The sequence below is a fragment of the Sphaerodactylus townsendi genome, linkage group LG07 (assembly GCF_021028975.2).
Source record: "Sphaerodactylus townsendi isolate TG3544 linkage group LG07, MPM_Stown_v2.3, whole genome shotgun sequence".
Taxonomy (NCBI): domain Eukaryota; kingdom Metazoa; phylum Chordata; class Lepidosauria; order Squamata; family Sphaerodactylidae; genus Sphaerodactylus; species Sphaerodactylus townsendi.
This window is the reverse complement of record NC_059431.1, coordinates 2,341,009-2,354,746: the sequence shown is the minus strand read 5'-3', so window position 1 is coordinate 2,354,746 and position 13,738 is coordinate 2,341,009. Positions and strand designations below refer to the sequence as shown.

The following is a 13,738-nucleotide window of genomic DNA, read 5'->3' as shown; positions in this document are numbered from 1 at the left end:
GACTCATGAAAGCCACCTTGGAGGACTGGTCTGTTTTATCAGGAGCATCAATCTCCGACGGAAGAAGGCGCATCAGAGGCAAGGGAAGGATCCTCTTCTTTCTAGTGAAATGAAGCTGCATCCATCAGTCCACAGAGATTTACCACTGGCCCACCTCCTCAAAAAAGCAGCCTGGCTTAATTTTGCATGCCCATGGGTCGCCCTGCCAATAACACAGCTTTCTGGCAGGCACAGAACACCTGCTTCTTATTTCCTTAAAAACACAATGTCAGGATGGAGCCTGACCAGTGCCTGGGGGAGGGGGACCCACCCTCCATTCAGAGGGCTAGCGGCCTGGGCCGGGCGCCAGCTCAGCTACTCCCCCCTCCCTTCCTTAGCATTAGACTGATAACCAGGAAGGACCACGGCCCTCCTAGGTGTAATGGCTCCTGCCTTTTGTGCTAATGTTTTGTAACTGAATCGCTGTTGTGGAAGGTAATCGCTGTTACCTTGTTGCAGCTGCAACACCTTGGGCAGAGATTTACGTTCTTGTTCTTACTGTATTTTCTCAGACATTGTCGTCTATCTCTCGTTATGCCTTGATCACCAATGAAGTCTTTAGTATAAATCTACGGATCGCTTTATTCTGGGACTAAGGTCTTACACACAACACGTGCTTGTTTGTTTATGTGAATGCCCACCACTCTCCTACGGCAGCTTCCGATCAATCACTCCCAACGGCCAAGGAAAACCCCAGGCCTAAGCAGCGCCCTCAGCCCTTTCCCATGTGTGTGAGCTGGCCAGTTGCTGGGCTTGCTGAGCAGCCAGCCCCCCTCTGCCCGCTTCCCTGCCACCAGAAGCCACATGGAAGTGGCCCTGCCATGTTGGTGTCCCTTCTGAACCCAGAGAGAGAATGAGCTATACTGGCACAACACAGGGACTCCCAGGAGGAAGAGCCCCTCCTCTCTCTCCCCACCCCCACCTATTGTGGAAGTTGTAAAACAGCCTGAAACAGGTCGAGGACAGTCGTCGGAGGGCAGCCGGGACAGCCATCATGGGGGGGGGGGGCGCCCTCTTTTATATCCTTATAGCCTTGCCACAGATGCCCACCAGTCTAGCCTAAGGCCTGGGGGACCCACCCCTGGATCTGCCTCCGATCTGCTCAGAATCTCGACTGAGCCCTGCAGCTACATCAGCTGCCCCCCCAGATGTGCCAGGACTAAGTGGGCATTGTGCTGGCACCCAGCCAGCGTAACTCTAGCCCTGGGGGACAGAAAGGGGTGAGGCGAGAGGGGCAGGCAGCTGGCACACGATGACGCCAGAGAGATCCCTGGCATTGCTTGCCGGAGGAGGTCAAGAGGGATCCTGCTCTCCTGGCTTTCCTCCAACTATGCAAAGCTGAATTATTCAGGAGGGGTTTTCTGCACAGGCAACAGAAGTGCACCTACTAAATCATTCACAAAGTTAACTGGAGAAATTGCGACGGTTTGTGTGTCTGGCTGGAACGAAGGCCCTGCCCTGCAGTTTGGGCACCCCTTCACGTGCCATTTTTGATCACTGTTGCTTGGATTGAGTTGTTTTTAGGCGTCCGGTTTGTTCCACATCGTCCCAAATCCCCCCCCCCCCCCGTTTACGGTCCGTCCCCCCCATCCCGTCCGTGGGGCGGGCTGGCTGGCTGGCTGGCTGGCAGAGCGGGATCTGCCCGGAGCCCCGCGCGGAAAGGCCAAGAAGCCCCCTTCCCCCGCCCCCTTCGCCTGCTTCGCGGTGGCTCAGTGGCCCCTCCTCCCCACCCCCCCCCCCACTTTGGTTGAGGTTCGGGCACCCCCGAGCCCCCTCCGGGCAGGACGCGCGGCGACCGGACGCCGGGGGCGCAGGCGCAGTCCTTGGCCGGGAGAGGAGGGGGCGGCGCCTGGAAGACTCCGCCCCGCAGCAGGGGAGGGCCCGAGGCCCGGAGCCGCCCCGCTGCAGCCGGGATGTGAGGTCAGGCGCGGCGGAAGGGCGGACGGAGGGACCCGGTGCCCGTCGGGGAGGGAGGGCAGGGCAGGGAAGGGGCGGGCTCTCATCGTCCTCCTCCGCATCTTCCTCCTCCTCCTCCTCCTCCTCCTCCTGATGACGCTGGCCGTCTTCTTCGGCTGCGCCTTCGTGGCCTTCGGGCCGGCGCTCGCCCTCTTCCTGCTCACCGTGGCCGGCGACCCGCTGCGCATCATCATCCTCATCGCCGGGTGGGTGGGCCGCGGCGGGAGTGCGGCGGGGCGGGGGAGCTGCTGCCGGCGGCCTACCTGGCAGGGGGGTGGCGGCGGCGGCAGGAGGAGGGGAGGGGGGGCGCGTCTCCCCCGGGGGGAGGGGGCTTGGCGCTGACCTTGGCCGCTCTTTCTCGCCCCCCCCCCCGGCAGGGCCTTCTTCTGGCTGGTGTCGCTGCTGCTGTCGTCGCTGGTCTGGTTCGTGGCGGTGGCGGCGGGCGGCTCCCGGGACGAGGCGCTGCAGAGGGGGCTGCTGGTCTGCGGGGTGGGGGTCTCCGTCCTGCTGCAGGAGGCCTTCCGCGGCCTCTACTACAAGCTGCTCAGGTGGGTCGGGCGCGGGGGGGTGTCCCCCCTGGGGCGGCAGGAGCCCCTCCCACCCCCTCGCTAAGGGCTCCGAAGCCAGGCCGTGGGGAGGGGCCTGGTGGGGTGGTCGCTGGAGACCCTCTGTGGCCCCGTCCGTTGGAGGCCGCCTCGTGGTCAGCTCGAGGACAGTCCTCGGAGGGCAGCCGCGACGGGCGCCTCGGACAGGTACCGGGGAGGGGGGAGGGGGGGCTCGAGTTTGCTGCCGCGGCCCTTTCGACTTCCGGGCGCAAAATGCTTGAAAGCCCCCCCCCCCGGGGATTCTGCTGTCTCTTCCCTTCGCCCCCCAGGAAGGCGATCGAGGGGCTGGTGGCCCTCAGCGAGGACGGCTGCTGCCCCATCTCCATCCGGCAAATGGCCTACGGTGGGTTGCTGGGGATGTGGAGGCGTCGGTGCCGCGGTGGGGGGGGGGGGGGGGGGGGGCTTTGTTTTTTGCAGGGGGCACCAGAGGGCAGCCCCCTCACCCAAGGAATCCCTTGGGTGGTGGAGGAGAATCAGCTGCCGTCTGTGGTGGTCTTGTGGGGGGGGGGGGAGGCGGCTCCCCTCTGACCTTCCTCGTCTGACGTTGCCGCAGTCTCTGGCCTGGGCTTTGGACTCATGAGCGGAGCGTTCTCCATGATCAACCTGCTGGCTGACTCTGTGGGGCCAGGCACCGTGGGCATCTACGGAGACTCCCAGCTCTACTTCCTGACTTCAGGTGAGACCCCCTTCCCACCAGCTCTGCCTTGGCACCAACCAGTGTTGGTCACTAGTATCTCCCCCCCCCCCCACAGTCCGACCTGCCCCTGGTGTATGCAAACGGTGTCTCCCCCACAGCCTTCATGACCCTGGTGATGATTTTCCTCCACACCTTCTGGGGAATCGTCTTCTTCCATGGCTGCGAGACCCGGCAGTGGTGGGAAGTCGGGGCTGTGGTGGTCACTCACCTCATCGTCTCTGGCCTGGTGAGTATCAGAAGGGGGGCTTCTCTTTCCTGCTGTCTAGGCTGGGTGGAAGGAAACAGCATGGGCGGGAGCTCCCTTCCCTGGACTCAGGGGAGTCCACACTTTGTAGTCTGTGAGTCTGAAATCAAGTTAGCTGTGATGTATGCAACAGGGAATCTTAAATACCCCCTGCACTAGCATCTCTTTCCATCCCCTCAACGTGTATGTGTGCGCACGCATTGGTTGCTCTGATCTGCAGTGCAGCCTGCAAGAAAGGGGCATCTTATAGGGAGCTCACATGCAGGATGCGAAAGCAAGGGCCGCCTGCTGCTGCTGCTGCTGCTGCTCCCGAGCACCTGGTCTGCTAAGGCATTTGCAACCTCAGATCAAGGAGGATCAAGATTGGGAGCCAGAGATCAAATTCTCCATAAATCTGTCCAAGCCCTTTTTAAAGCTATCCAGGTTAGTGGCCATCACCACCTCCTGTGGCAGCATATTCCAAACACCAATCACACGTTGTGTGAAAAAGTGTTTCCTTTTATTAGTCCTAATCCTCCCCACCCTAGCATTTTCAATGAATGCCCCCTGGTTCTAGTATTGTGAGAAAGAGAGAGAAATTTCTCTGTCAACATTTCTACCCCATGCATAATTTTATATACCTCAATCTTATCCCCCCTCAGACGTCTCCTCTCCAAACTAAAGAGTCCCAAACGCTGCAGCCTCTCCTCATAAAGAAGGTGCTCCAATCCCTCAATCATCCTTGTTGCCCTTCTCTGCACTTTTCATTCTTTTTTATATCCTTTTTGAGATGTGGCGACCAGAACTGAACACAGTACTCCAAGTGCAGTCGCACCACTGCTTTATATAAGGGCATGACAATCTTTGCAGTTTTATTATCAAATTCTTTCCTAATTATCCCCAGCATAGAGTTTGCCTTTTTCAAAGCTGCCGTGCATTGAGTCAACATTCCCATGGCACTATCAACTAAGATGCCCAAATCCCTTTCCTGGTCTGTGACTGATAGCACTGACCCCTGTAGCGTGTATGTGAAGTTTGGATTTTTTGCCCCTACGTGCATCACTTTACATTTTGCTACATTGAACTGCATTTGCCATTTCTTAGCCCACTCACCTGATTTATCAAGGTCCGCTTGGAGCTCTTCGCAATCCTTTGTGGTTCTCACCACACTACATAATTCGGTATCGTCTGCAAACTTGGCCACCACGCTATCCACCCCTACTTCCAGGTCATTTATGAATAAGTTAAAGAGCACTGGTCCCAATACGGATCCTTGGGGGACACCACTCCCTACATCTCTCCATTGTGAGAACTTCCCATTTATACCCACTCTTTGTTTCCTGTTCCTCAACCAGTTTTTAATCCATAGGAGGACTTCCCCTCTTATTCCTTGATTGCTGAGTTTTCTCAATAGTCTCTGGTGCAGAACTTTGTCAAAAGCCTTTTGGAAATCCAAGTAGACAATGTCCACTGGTTCCCCCTTATCCACATGCCTGTTTACACCCTCAAAGAACTCTAGTAAGTTTGTAAGACTGGACTTGCCTCTGCAAAAGCCATGCTGACTCTTTCTCAGCAGGTCTTGCTTTTCAACATGTTTAATAATTTTATCTTTAATGATAGATTCTACTAATTTCCCAGGAACAGATGTCAAACTGACTGGCCTGTAATTTCCCAGGCCCCCCCTAGATCCTTTCTTAAAGATTGGTGTGACATTGGCCATCTTCCAGTCTTCAGGGATGGAGCCTGATTTCAGGAATAAGTTGCATATTGGTTCCCCCTTATCCACATGCCTGTTTACACCCTCAAAGAACTCTAGTAAGTTTGTAAGGCAGGACTTGTCTCTGCAAAAGCCATGCTGACTCCTCCTCAGCAGGTCTTGCTATTTTACGTATTTTATAATTTTATAAAACAATTACTTTTAATTTCCAGAGGGCGAAGTCTGCAAAAATAAGGGGACTGAACAGTAGGAAGTTAAGAGGGAGAATGAAAATTTCTCTTGGATCCCTGGAAATTATTCTGAATTACAGTGGGGTGTCGTGGCTAAGAGCAGGTGGACTAATCTGGAGGACCTGGTTTGATTCCTCGCTCTCCATATGAGTGGTGGTGAATTGGACTTATCTGGTGAACTAGATTTTGTTTCCCTGCTCCTGCACATGACACCTGCTGGGTGACCTTGGGCAGTAACAGTTCTCTCCTGGCTCTTTCAGCCCCACCTGCCTCACAATGTGTCTGTTGCGGGGAGAGGAAGGAGTTTGTCAGCTGCTTTGAGACTCTTTACAGTTAAGAAAAGCCAAAATGATTTCTAATTGAGATATCACATGTGTCACAAAAGCTCCCACTTGGTCTAAGAGGATGCCTGTGTGGTTAACTGCTAAAGTCAATTTAGTCATGAAAGGCAAAAAGGCTTCCTTGAAAATGTGGAAGGTTGCTGTGTTGAAGGTGTGTAGAAAGGCTCACAAATCCTAGCAGAATAAATGTGAGCAGACAATGAGATGGATGGCCGAAAACATTCAGACAAACCTGAAGCTTTTTCTCAGCTGTGTCGGGAGCAGGAAACCAGGCAAGGAGGCCGAGGAATCTTAGGATGACAAAGGAATAAGAGGATTGCGACAGGAAGGTGGAGAACTGAAGGAACTCTTTGCATCTGTTTTCACTGTGGAAAACGCGGGGCACATGTCTGCCCTGGAGCCTGCGTTTTTGGGAAGCGTGCTTGAAGAATTGGCACCAGTTTCTGGTGCCAGGGAGATGAAATTCTAGGACTACTGGGCGAACTGTAACCTAAGAAGTCTGCAGGTCCATGTGGCCAGACCTGCAGGCTCTTCAGGAACTCCTATGCGAGATCGTTAATCAGCCAGCCAGTAGAGCGTTCCTTGCTGCTGAAACTGGTGGCAGAGAATTGGAAAGTAGCAAATGTCACCTCTGTTTTTTGCAGAAAGATCCAGAGGGAATCCAGGGGATTTCAAGCCACCTAGACTAGTAGAAATTATTAGTATTGAGACAATTTATAAGCCTATCGAGAAGCTGTGCTTCTTAAGAGAAAATCAGTGTGGCTTCTGCAAAAGGAAGTCGTGCCATAGCGAATTTGCAGTTCTGTGATAAAAGGAGCAACCACTAAGTAGAGTCCTAGCAGGACATTCAAAAGGCTCACCAAAGACTCCGGAGTAAACTTAGCCATCGTGTGATGAGATGACAGGCTGTCTAGTAGACCAGAAACTGGTTAAATGGCAGGAACGACGGGCTGTGTTTGAAACGGAGGGATCTGGTCTGTGTGGGGATTCACCTAGATCTGTTTGGGTGCTGGTGCTGTTTAGCTTGTTCTTAAATTATTTGGAACTGGGGGTGAGAAGTGTAGCAGCCAAGTTTGTGGATGGAGAAAACCAGGCCTGACTGCCAAGAGCACCAGGAGGATCTTCACAAACTGTGCGGGCGGGCCGGGCAACAGTGGGGCAGGTGGGGGGCAGAGGTGCCCATTGGGAGAAAAAGCTTCAGCCTCACGTGTAGGCGAACAGGCTCTGTGAGAGAAAGAGACCTTGTTTGCGCAGTGAAAACAGCAAATTCCATTTGGGGGGTTCTTAGGAAAAGGATTGAAAATGAAACCGCCCATATTTTAATGCCTCCGTGTAGATCTGTGGTGAGGCTTCATTTGGAATATTGTGTGCAGTAGGAGGAGGTGATTAAGAGGAGGTGATTAAGAGGGGATATGACCAAGGATTATAAAAACGTGCACAGGGTGGAGAGGAATGACAAAGGGCTGGAACATGGAAGTGTCCAGTGGGTAATAGATATAAGACAAACCAAAGGAAATACATCAAAAAGGAAATACTTCAAAGCAAAGGCTGTGATGACCACAAATATGTCTAACCTGCTTTAGACGTGGATTAGACACATTCATGGAGGGCAGGCTCAACCGTGGCTTCTAGCTGCGGGCTCTTCAGGAACTCATATGCAAGATCGTTAATCAACCAGCCAGTATAGCTTTCCTTGTTGTTGAAACTGGTGTCCTTGGCAGACAATTGGAAAGTAGCAAAGGGGGCCTCTATCTGTGGGCAGCAGACCTCTGAATCCCCGTGCTAGGAGGCAGCGTGGGGCGGGGGAGGCCTCGACCTGCCACTGTGAGGCATGACACCGGACTGGATGGTGCAGCGGTCAAATCCAGTAGGGTTCTCCTGACCTTCAAGCCTGAGGCCTCCACGGGGAGGGGGAGAAGAGCCACAAATCTGGGCAGAGGAAAGGTTTCTCCCCAGCAATGCCCGATCCCACCTTTCAAGACCCAAACCTTGCCCTCTTCCTTCTGTTGTGTTTTCGCAACAACAGCCATGAGGCTGAGAGAGGTGACAGGCCCATGGGCTGCCATTTCAAGGTGGGTCCCTCTGTGCAGACTCTGAACTGTTTTGGCCCATTGTAGCTGCTCCCCCTCCCCCCCAGTCCTGCTTGTCCCACCTCCCACCTTCCCTTTTTGCAGACATTTTGGAATCCCCTTTACCTGGGCAGCCTCCTCCCGTCCTACCTGCTGATGGCAGCGATGGCCGTGTGGGCCTATCTACTCTCAGGAGGCTCAAAGAAGAACCTGCACCACTTCCTGTTGTGTGAGTATGAGCGGAGATTGCCCCCCGTCCCGTTTCCCCCCCGCCCCCGCAACTCACACCCTCCTGGTTGGTTGTGTCCTTCAGGACTCAGTTTTCCTTCCTGCTCCTGGACCAGGGATTCCTTCCCCACCCCACGTTGTCCTTGCCAGTGGCAGGCCCCGCCCTCCCTGATTCTCCTTGTTTCTCCCTGCAGGCCTCCGGAGTGGGACCACGCCGCCACCGCCGCCACCAGGCTCCTGAGCCCGCTCCGTCCCCCCTCCTGTGGCAGGCTCTGGGAAGGGGATGCAGTAGCTGTGCCTTCAAGAACATTGCTCAGCCCTGCCAAGGGACCAGGACTGCGGAGAGTGGAAGGTGGGGGGGGGGCTAAGACTGGACTTGCACCCCCCCCCCAGGACTGCTCTCAGGGAACTTTGCAGTAGAAGCTGCTCAGCTACTGCCCTGGCCAGGGGGTGAACTGCAGCCCGGCAGCCTTCCTGTGCCTGAGGAGTGAAGGCCGCCCCTCCTGGGGGTCCAGGGCAGGGGCTGGCTTTGGAGAACCCCCGGGGGGGCAGAGAGCAGAACCAGGGAAGGGAAGAGCCTCCCTGCGGCCACTCCCAGCTCTGGGCATCTTCATCTCAATAAAGAGAGTCTGGCGTCTTGTTCCTCTGCCTCTGTATGGCTCAGCAGTCAACCGCCTGCCCCATTTCCCCTGTGCCCGCTTCCCTCTTCTGCTGGCGCTGCTTCCTGTGCCTTCCGTGGCATCCCGGGGTCTTGCTCGCATGTCCCACCTCCCCCTGGGGCCCAAACCAATCTCAGGTGTGGGATGACTAGATATCTTTTTGACTTGTGAGTGTACACCCTGCCTGCAGAGGTGTGGGTTGAGGCACTGCTTCTCCCTCTCACTTAGGGGGCAGCAGATGGGGCCAGCACGCCCCTTGAAGGAAGGAGGGCAGGAAGAGTTCATAAGTGGTGGTGGTGGTGGGGGGACTCCTGCTGGATTTCTCTCCTTTAAAAAAGGGCAGTGATCACAAGGCACCTTTGGTATCGTAACCTCTTGCTATTCAGACAAGGAAAATTTGTTTGCAGCTCCCCCCTCACCCCATGCCTGGTCCCAATCTACTTCTCGGCCTCTCTGAGTCCCAGAGACAGATCAACACGGCCTGTGGCAGGCTCTCCTGTGCCCCCAGGCCCCTGTTTCTCTTGCCAAGGAGATGTTCCAGCCCGCAGCCTCCCGTGGTCCCGGGGGGTGCATGGAGCCCCCAGAGCCCCTTTGTCAGTCTTCCTCTAGGGAGAAGGCGTGGCTCCCTCTGGCCCCAGCTGTGAGCGCCAGGACAGGAACCACTGGTGGGAGCTGACGGCATTCATCCTCTGGGCTGGTCTGTTCTCCCACTCAGCAAGGCAGACCACCACCACCACCACCGGAGGGCCACAGTACCCACATGAACCTTGGAGAAAAGGGGGAGTAGTTTGCATCTCCCCTGCCCCCCCCCCCCCATGTTGCTTGGGCCAGCAGCCAGAGGCACACTGTTCACCACGAGGGTCCTCCTTGACTCCGCAGTCTTGCTCCTTTCTGGAGGTTGTCTCTGGGATCATGTCGTGTGACGGCGCCCGCCCGCCCGCCTCTCCAGGACCTCTGTTTCTCTGAACCTTGGCAGGCTGGCCTTCGGTCGAACTGTAGGAATGTCTGTAGGAGAAAGTCAGGGAGTGGGTCCGGAAGCCCAGCTCCACTTTAGAGCTGCAAGGCTGGCTTCTGTCAAGGGGGTGGCATTTCTGGGGACGGGGAGGGGAGGCAAAGTCTGGTCACAGTTCGGTTCTGGTTCTGAGCATGGGTTACACATGGCGCAAGGAACACGCCCTCTTCTGCACTTCCCTCAGCTCTGCAGAAGCGGCAGTTATTCAGTGTTTGGGTTTCCATTTTGCAGGTGAGGATGGCAGCAGTGGGTCAGGTACTGGCTACAATGAAGAACGACCAGCCCAAGGGACAGAGGGGGCAGGCGGCAGGTTAAATCACAACTTCCTAGGCCTCTGGGTGAGACTCATTGTAATGAAAGGCCAACAGACAGCTAAAGGTTTGGCCGCTGTGAAATCTACCATAACAACACCTAAGAAGTAGCTATTCTGTAATGTAGAAAGCATCAGTAGTCTTCTCTGGGAAAGTGTCACTGAGCTACCTAATGTGTCTTTCATGAAGTCTAAAGCCACCAGCCAGAAACCACTGAGAGAACGCATTTTTAAAAACACACAAACTCCTGCTATAGAGGGGGTTTGCTTCTGTGACTTCCCTGCTGGGTTTCCCTGTCCTGCCCTATAGTGCCAGCGTCCTGCTCGTTGGCCTCTTGCTGGCGCTGCCAGCAGCACACCAGCCCTGCGGGGCAGGTAGGCTTGGAAGGAAGGGTGCCTTTAGAGGCACTGGTCACAAACACTGGAGCCAGCAGCGGCGTGGAAGCGCGTGAGGTCAGTAATGGAGGGGGGAGTGGCAGTTGCGCGCCCCCCCAGTTTCTTTCTGGATATCTGCACATGGCATGGAGCCTCCTCCCCCAGGTGATCTGCAGGGAGGCTGGGCTTGAGAGGGGAAATGATTGAAGAAGTCATGAAGGGCCCATTGTCTGTCTGCCCCCCCCCCCCCCCCCGCATATTCTGGTGCCCCAATCCTTGTCTGTTGTGGATTCCACCTTGTAAAACGGGTACCCCGCCCCCAGGAAGATGCTGCCCTGGGCTATGAGCGCCTGCCGCTACCCACCCGACAGCATCCATCATCCTGGCAAGATTGTTATACGTCACCCCTTCCTTTTCTATGCCTGCCCCAAAGGCTGAGGTGGGTTGGGGAGACAGTGTGCGAGGAAGGACAAAAGATGATGACGTTGGAAGCAGGATCTCGGAGTATTCAGCGGCCTCTGGGAAACCCACCGCCTGCCTCCCACTCTGCTGCTGCTGCTTCCAGGACAGTGGCCGTGGGACAGTCTGGTTCCCTGTCACGGATCTGACTCAGACGACGTCCATTCAGAAATGTGATGAACCCATCAGCGGGGGGAAGAGGCATCAGTGAATTGGGAGTATTTCAAAAAGTCTAAATTGAAGTCTTTCACTACAGATGGCTGAAGTAGCTTCATGTGAGCCGGTTCCCCGGGCCAGGCAGGCATGCAAGGAGGGTTCGTTTGGAATCAAACTCTGCCGGCTGCTGCTGCTGGGCGATGTTTTGTGGAGAGCCCAGCGGAAGAAGCGGGGATCCCCGGCCGCCACAGAACAGAAGAGAGGCGCTGCCCTGGCAGGAGCGGAGCCGCCCCGGGGCGTGGGGGGATGCCTCCCTCCCACTCTGCCTGGTTTTGTTGGAGCAGGAGAGTCACCCAAGTGGTGCGTGGGGGGGAGGGGGGGCTGGCTTGGCCGCCCGGTAGTTCTGCCTTGTCGGACTCTGGAATGCCTTTTAAAAGTACTTTTCACCTCCTTGTGGTGTGGGAGTTCTGAAGTGGATTAATTTTCTCCTCCAACGAGTAGTTCCATGTTTCCACCCGGTGCAGTGTGTGTGTGTGTGTGTGTGTGCTGGGGGGGGGGGGGGGGGGGGACTTACCATAATTTTTCGGTGGTGGTGGTAAAAATGACTTGGCTGCTGGGGGACTGAGTGAACATGGCCGTGTAGGAGAGAGAGATCTTCTCTACACTCTACAGAAGTCATGAGGGTCCCTCCCTCCCTGCTGCTGCTTCTGCTGCTGAGCAGGAGAATGAAGCCAGGCCTAGGCGAGTCATGCAAATCAGGAAGCATCAAGTTTTCCAGTGGTTCCTGCTGGAGCTGACCCTAATGAGACCACGATCTGAAGCCAAAACCGCCCTAGGAAGGGCCCTGCCGGATTTGGCCCCGCCCCCTTCAGATCTGGAATGCCTTTTAAAAGAGTTCTCCTAATGTAACGACTGAACTGTGTACACAGTAAAGAAACTGCAAGAAGTTCTTTATTCACTGGTTTAGACAGATCCATTAGACAAGACAGGAGAATTCTGGCCTCCCAGAGGACCATCAGCAGTTAAAACGGGTCTGGGTAAAATGAGGATCTACATGGATTTTCCTGATTTCATATGATTTTTGATTTGAAATGAAATGAAATGACCATGAATCTATAAAGCATGTCCTACTTTACAGGCAGCACCAAAACAATCATTCATCACATGCTCCCTGGCGCATCAGTGGCACAAAAACATGTTTGAAAAACACGGATCCTCGAGGATGATCATGATTTCTGCACCATGTCACCCCCAAATCACCATCACATCACAGCTCAAGACCTCACACCCATGGGTAACAAACACAATCACACAGCGGATGCTCCCTGGCGCACCAGTGGCACAAAACATGTTTAAAACAGGGATCCTCGAGGATGACCATGATTTCGGCACGATGTCACCCCCAAATCACATCACATCACAGCTCAAGCCCTCACACACATGTCTGACCACAGAAATCTCGCATCACATGCTCCCTGGCGCAGCAGTGGCACAAAAACCTGTTTGAAAAATAGGGATATTCAAGGAGTTCCATGATTTCTGCACCAAGCCACCCCAAACCACCATCACAGCACACTCAAGCCCTTAGCCACAGCTCTGACCACAGAAATCACGCAGCACATGCTCCCTGGCGCAGCAGTGGCACAAAACCCTGTTTGAAAAATAGGGATATTCAAGGAGTCCCGTGATTTCTGCACCAAGCCACCCCAAACCACCATCACAGCACACTCAAGCCCTTAGCCACAGCTCTGACCACAGGAATCACATGTCACATGCTCCCCTGTGCACAAGAGGCACAAAAACCTGTTTAAAAGAGGGATATTCAAGGAGTCCCGTGATTTCTGCGCCAAGCCACCCCAAACCACCATCACAGCACACTCAAACCCTTAGCCACAGCTCTGACCACAGAAATCACGCAGCACATGCTCCCTGGCGCACCAGTGGCACAAAACATGTTTGAAAAACAGGGATCCTCGAGGATGATCATGATTTCTGCACCATGTCACCCCCAAATCACCATCACATCACAGCTCAAGGACTCACTCACATGTCTGACCAAAGCAATCACGCATCACATGCTCCCTGGTGCACCAGAGGCACAAAAACATGTTTAAAACAGGGATCCTCGAGGATGACCATGATTTCTGCACCATCTCACCCCTAAACCATGATCACAGCACACCTCAAGCCCTCACACACATATGTGACCACACACATATGTGCCCTCACACACATCTGACCAAAGCAATAATGCATCACATGTTCCCTGGCGCACCAGTGGCGTGAAAATATGTTTAAAAAAGTGATATTCAAGGAGTCCTGTGATTTCTGCACCAAGCCACCCCAAACCACCATCACAGCACACCTCAAGCCCTTAGCCACAGCTCTGACCTCAGAAATCACGTGGCACATGCTCCCCTGTGCACCAGTGACCCAAAACACTGTTTGAAAAACAGGGATATTCATGGACTCTCGTGATTTCTGAACCAAGCCACCCCAAACCACAATCACAGCACACCTCAAGACCTCAGCCACAGCTCTGACCACAGAAATCACACGGCACATGCTCCCCTGTGCACCAGAGGCGCAAAACCCTGTTTGAAACACAGGGATATTCAAGGAGTCCCGTGATTTCTGCACCAAGCCATCCCAAACCACCATC

General features: G+C 54.8%; 1 protein-coding gene across 1 annotated transcript; it reads left to right on the top strand.

The window, feature by feature from the left end:
- The first annotated feature begins 2,032 nt into the window (after positions 1 to 2,032).
- LOC125436528 (gamma-secretase subunit Aph-1b-like) lies at positions 2,033 to 8,747 on the top strand. The gene is made up of 7 exons (XM_048503609.1): positions 2,033 to 2,201; positions 2,373 to 2,543; positions 2,870 to 2,943; positions 3,154 to 3,276; positions 3,396 to 3,523; positions 7,983 to 8,106; positions 8,300 to 8,747. Exons 1-7 carry the CDS (start codon positions 2,089 to 2,091, stop codon positions 8,344 to 8,346), a joined length of 780 nt encoding a protein of 259 aa, XP_048359566.1. The 5' UTR covers positions 2,033 to 2,088; the 3' UTR covers positions 8,347 to 8,747.
- The last annotated feature ends 4,991 nt before the right edge of the window (positions 8,748 to 13,738 follow it).

Bases quoted from the DNA above. Each gene is read 5' to 3' on its own strand.
- LOC125436528 (XM_048503609.1), top strand. From the start codon at position 2,089: ATGACGCTGGCCGTCTTCTTCGGCTGCGCCTTCGTGGCCTTCGGGCCG. The intron at 2,202-2,372 runs GTGGGTGGGCCG...CCCCCCCGGCAG, and splicing joins ATCATCATCCTCATCGCCGG to GGCCTTCTTCTGGCTGGTGT. The intron at 3,524-7,982 runs GTGAGTATCAGA...CCCTTTTTGCAG, and splicing joins ACCTCATCGTCTCTGGCCTG to ACATTTTGGAATCCCCTTTA.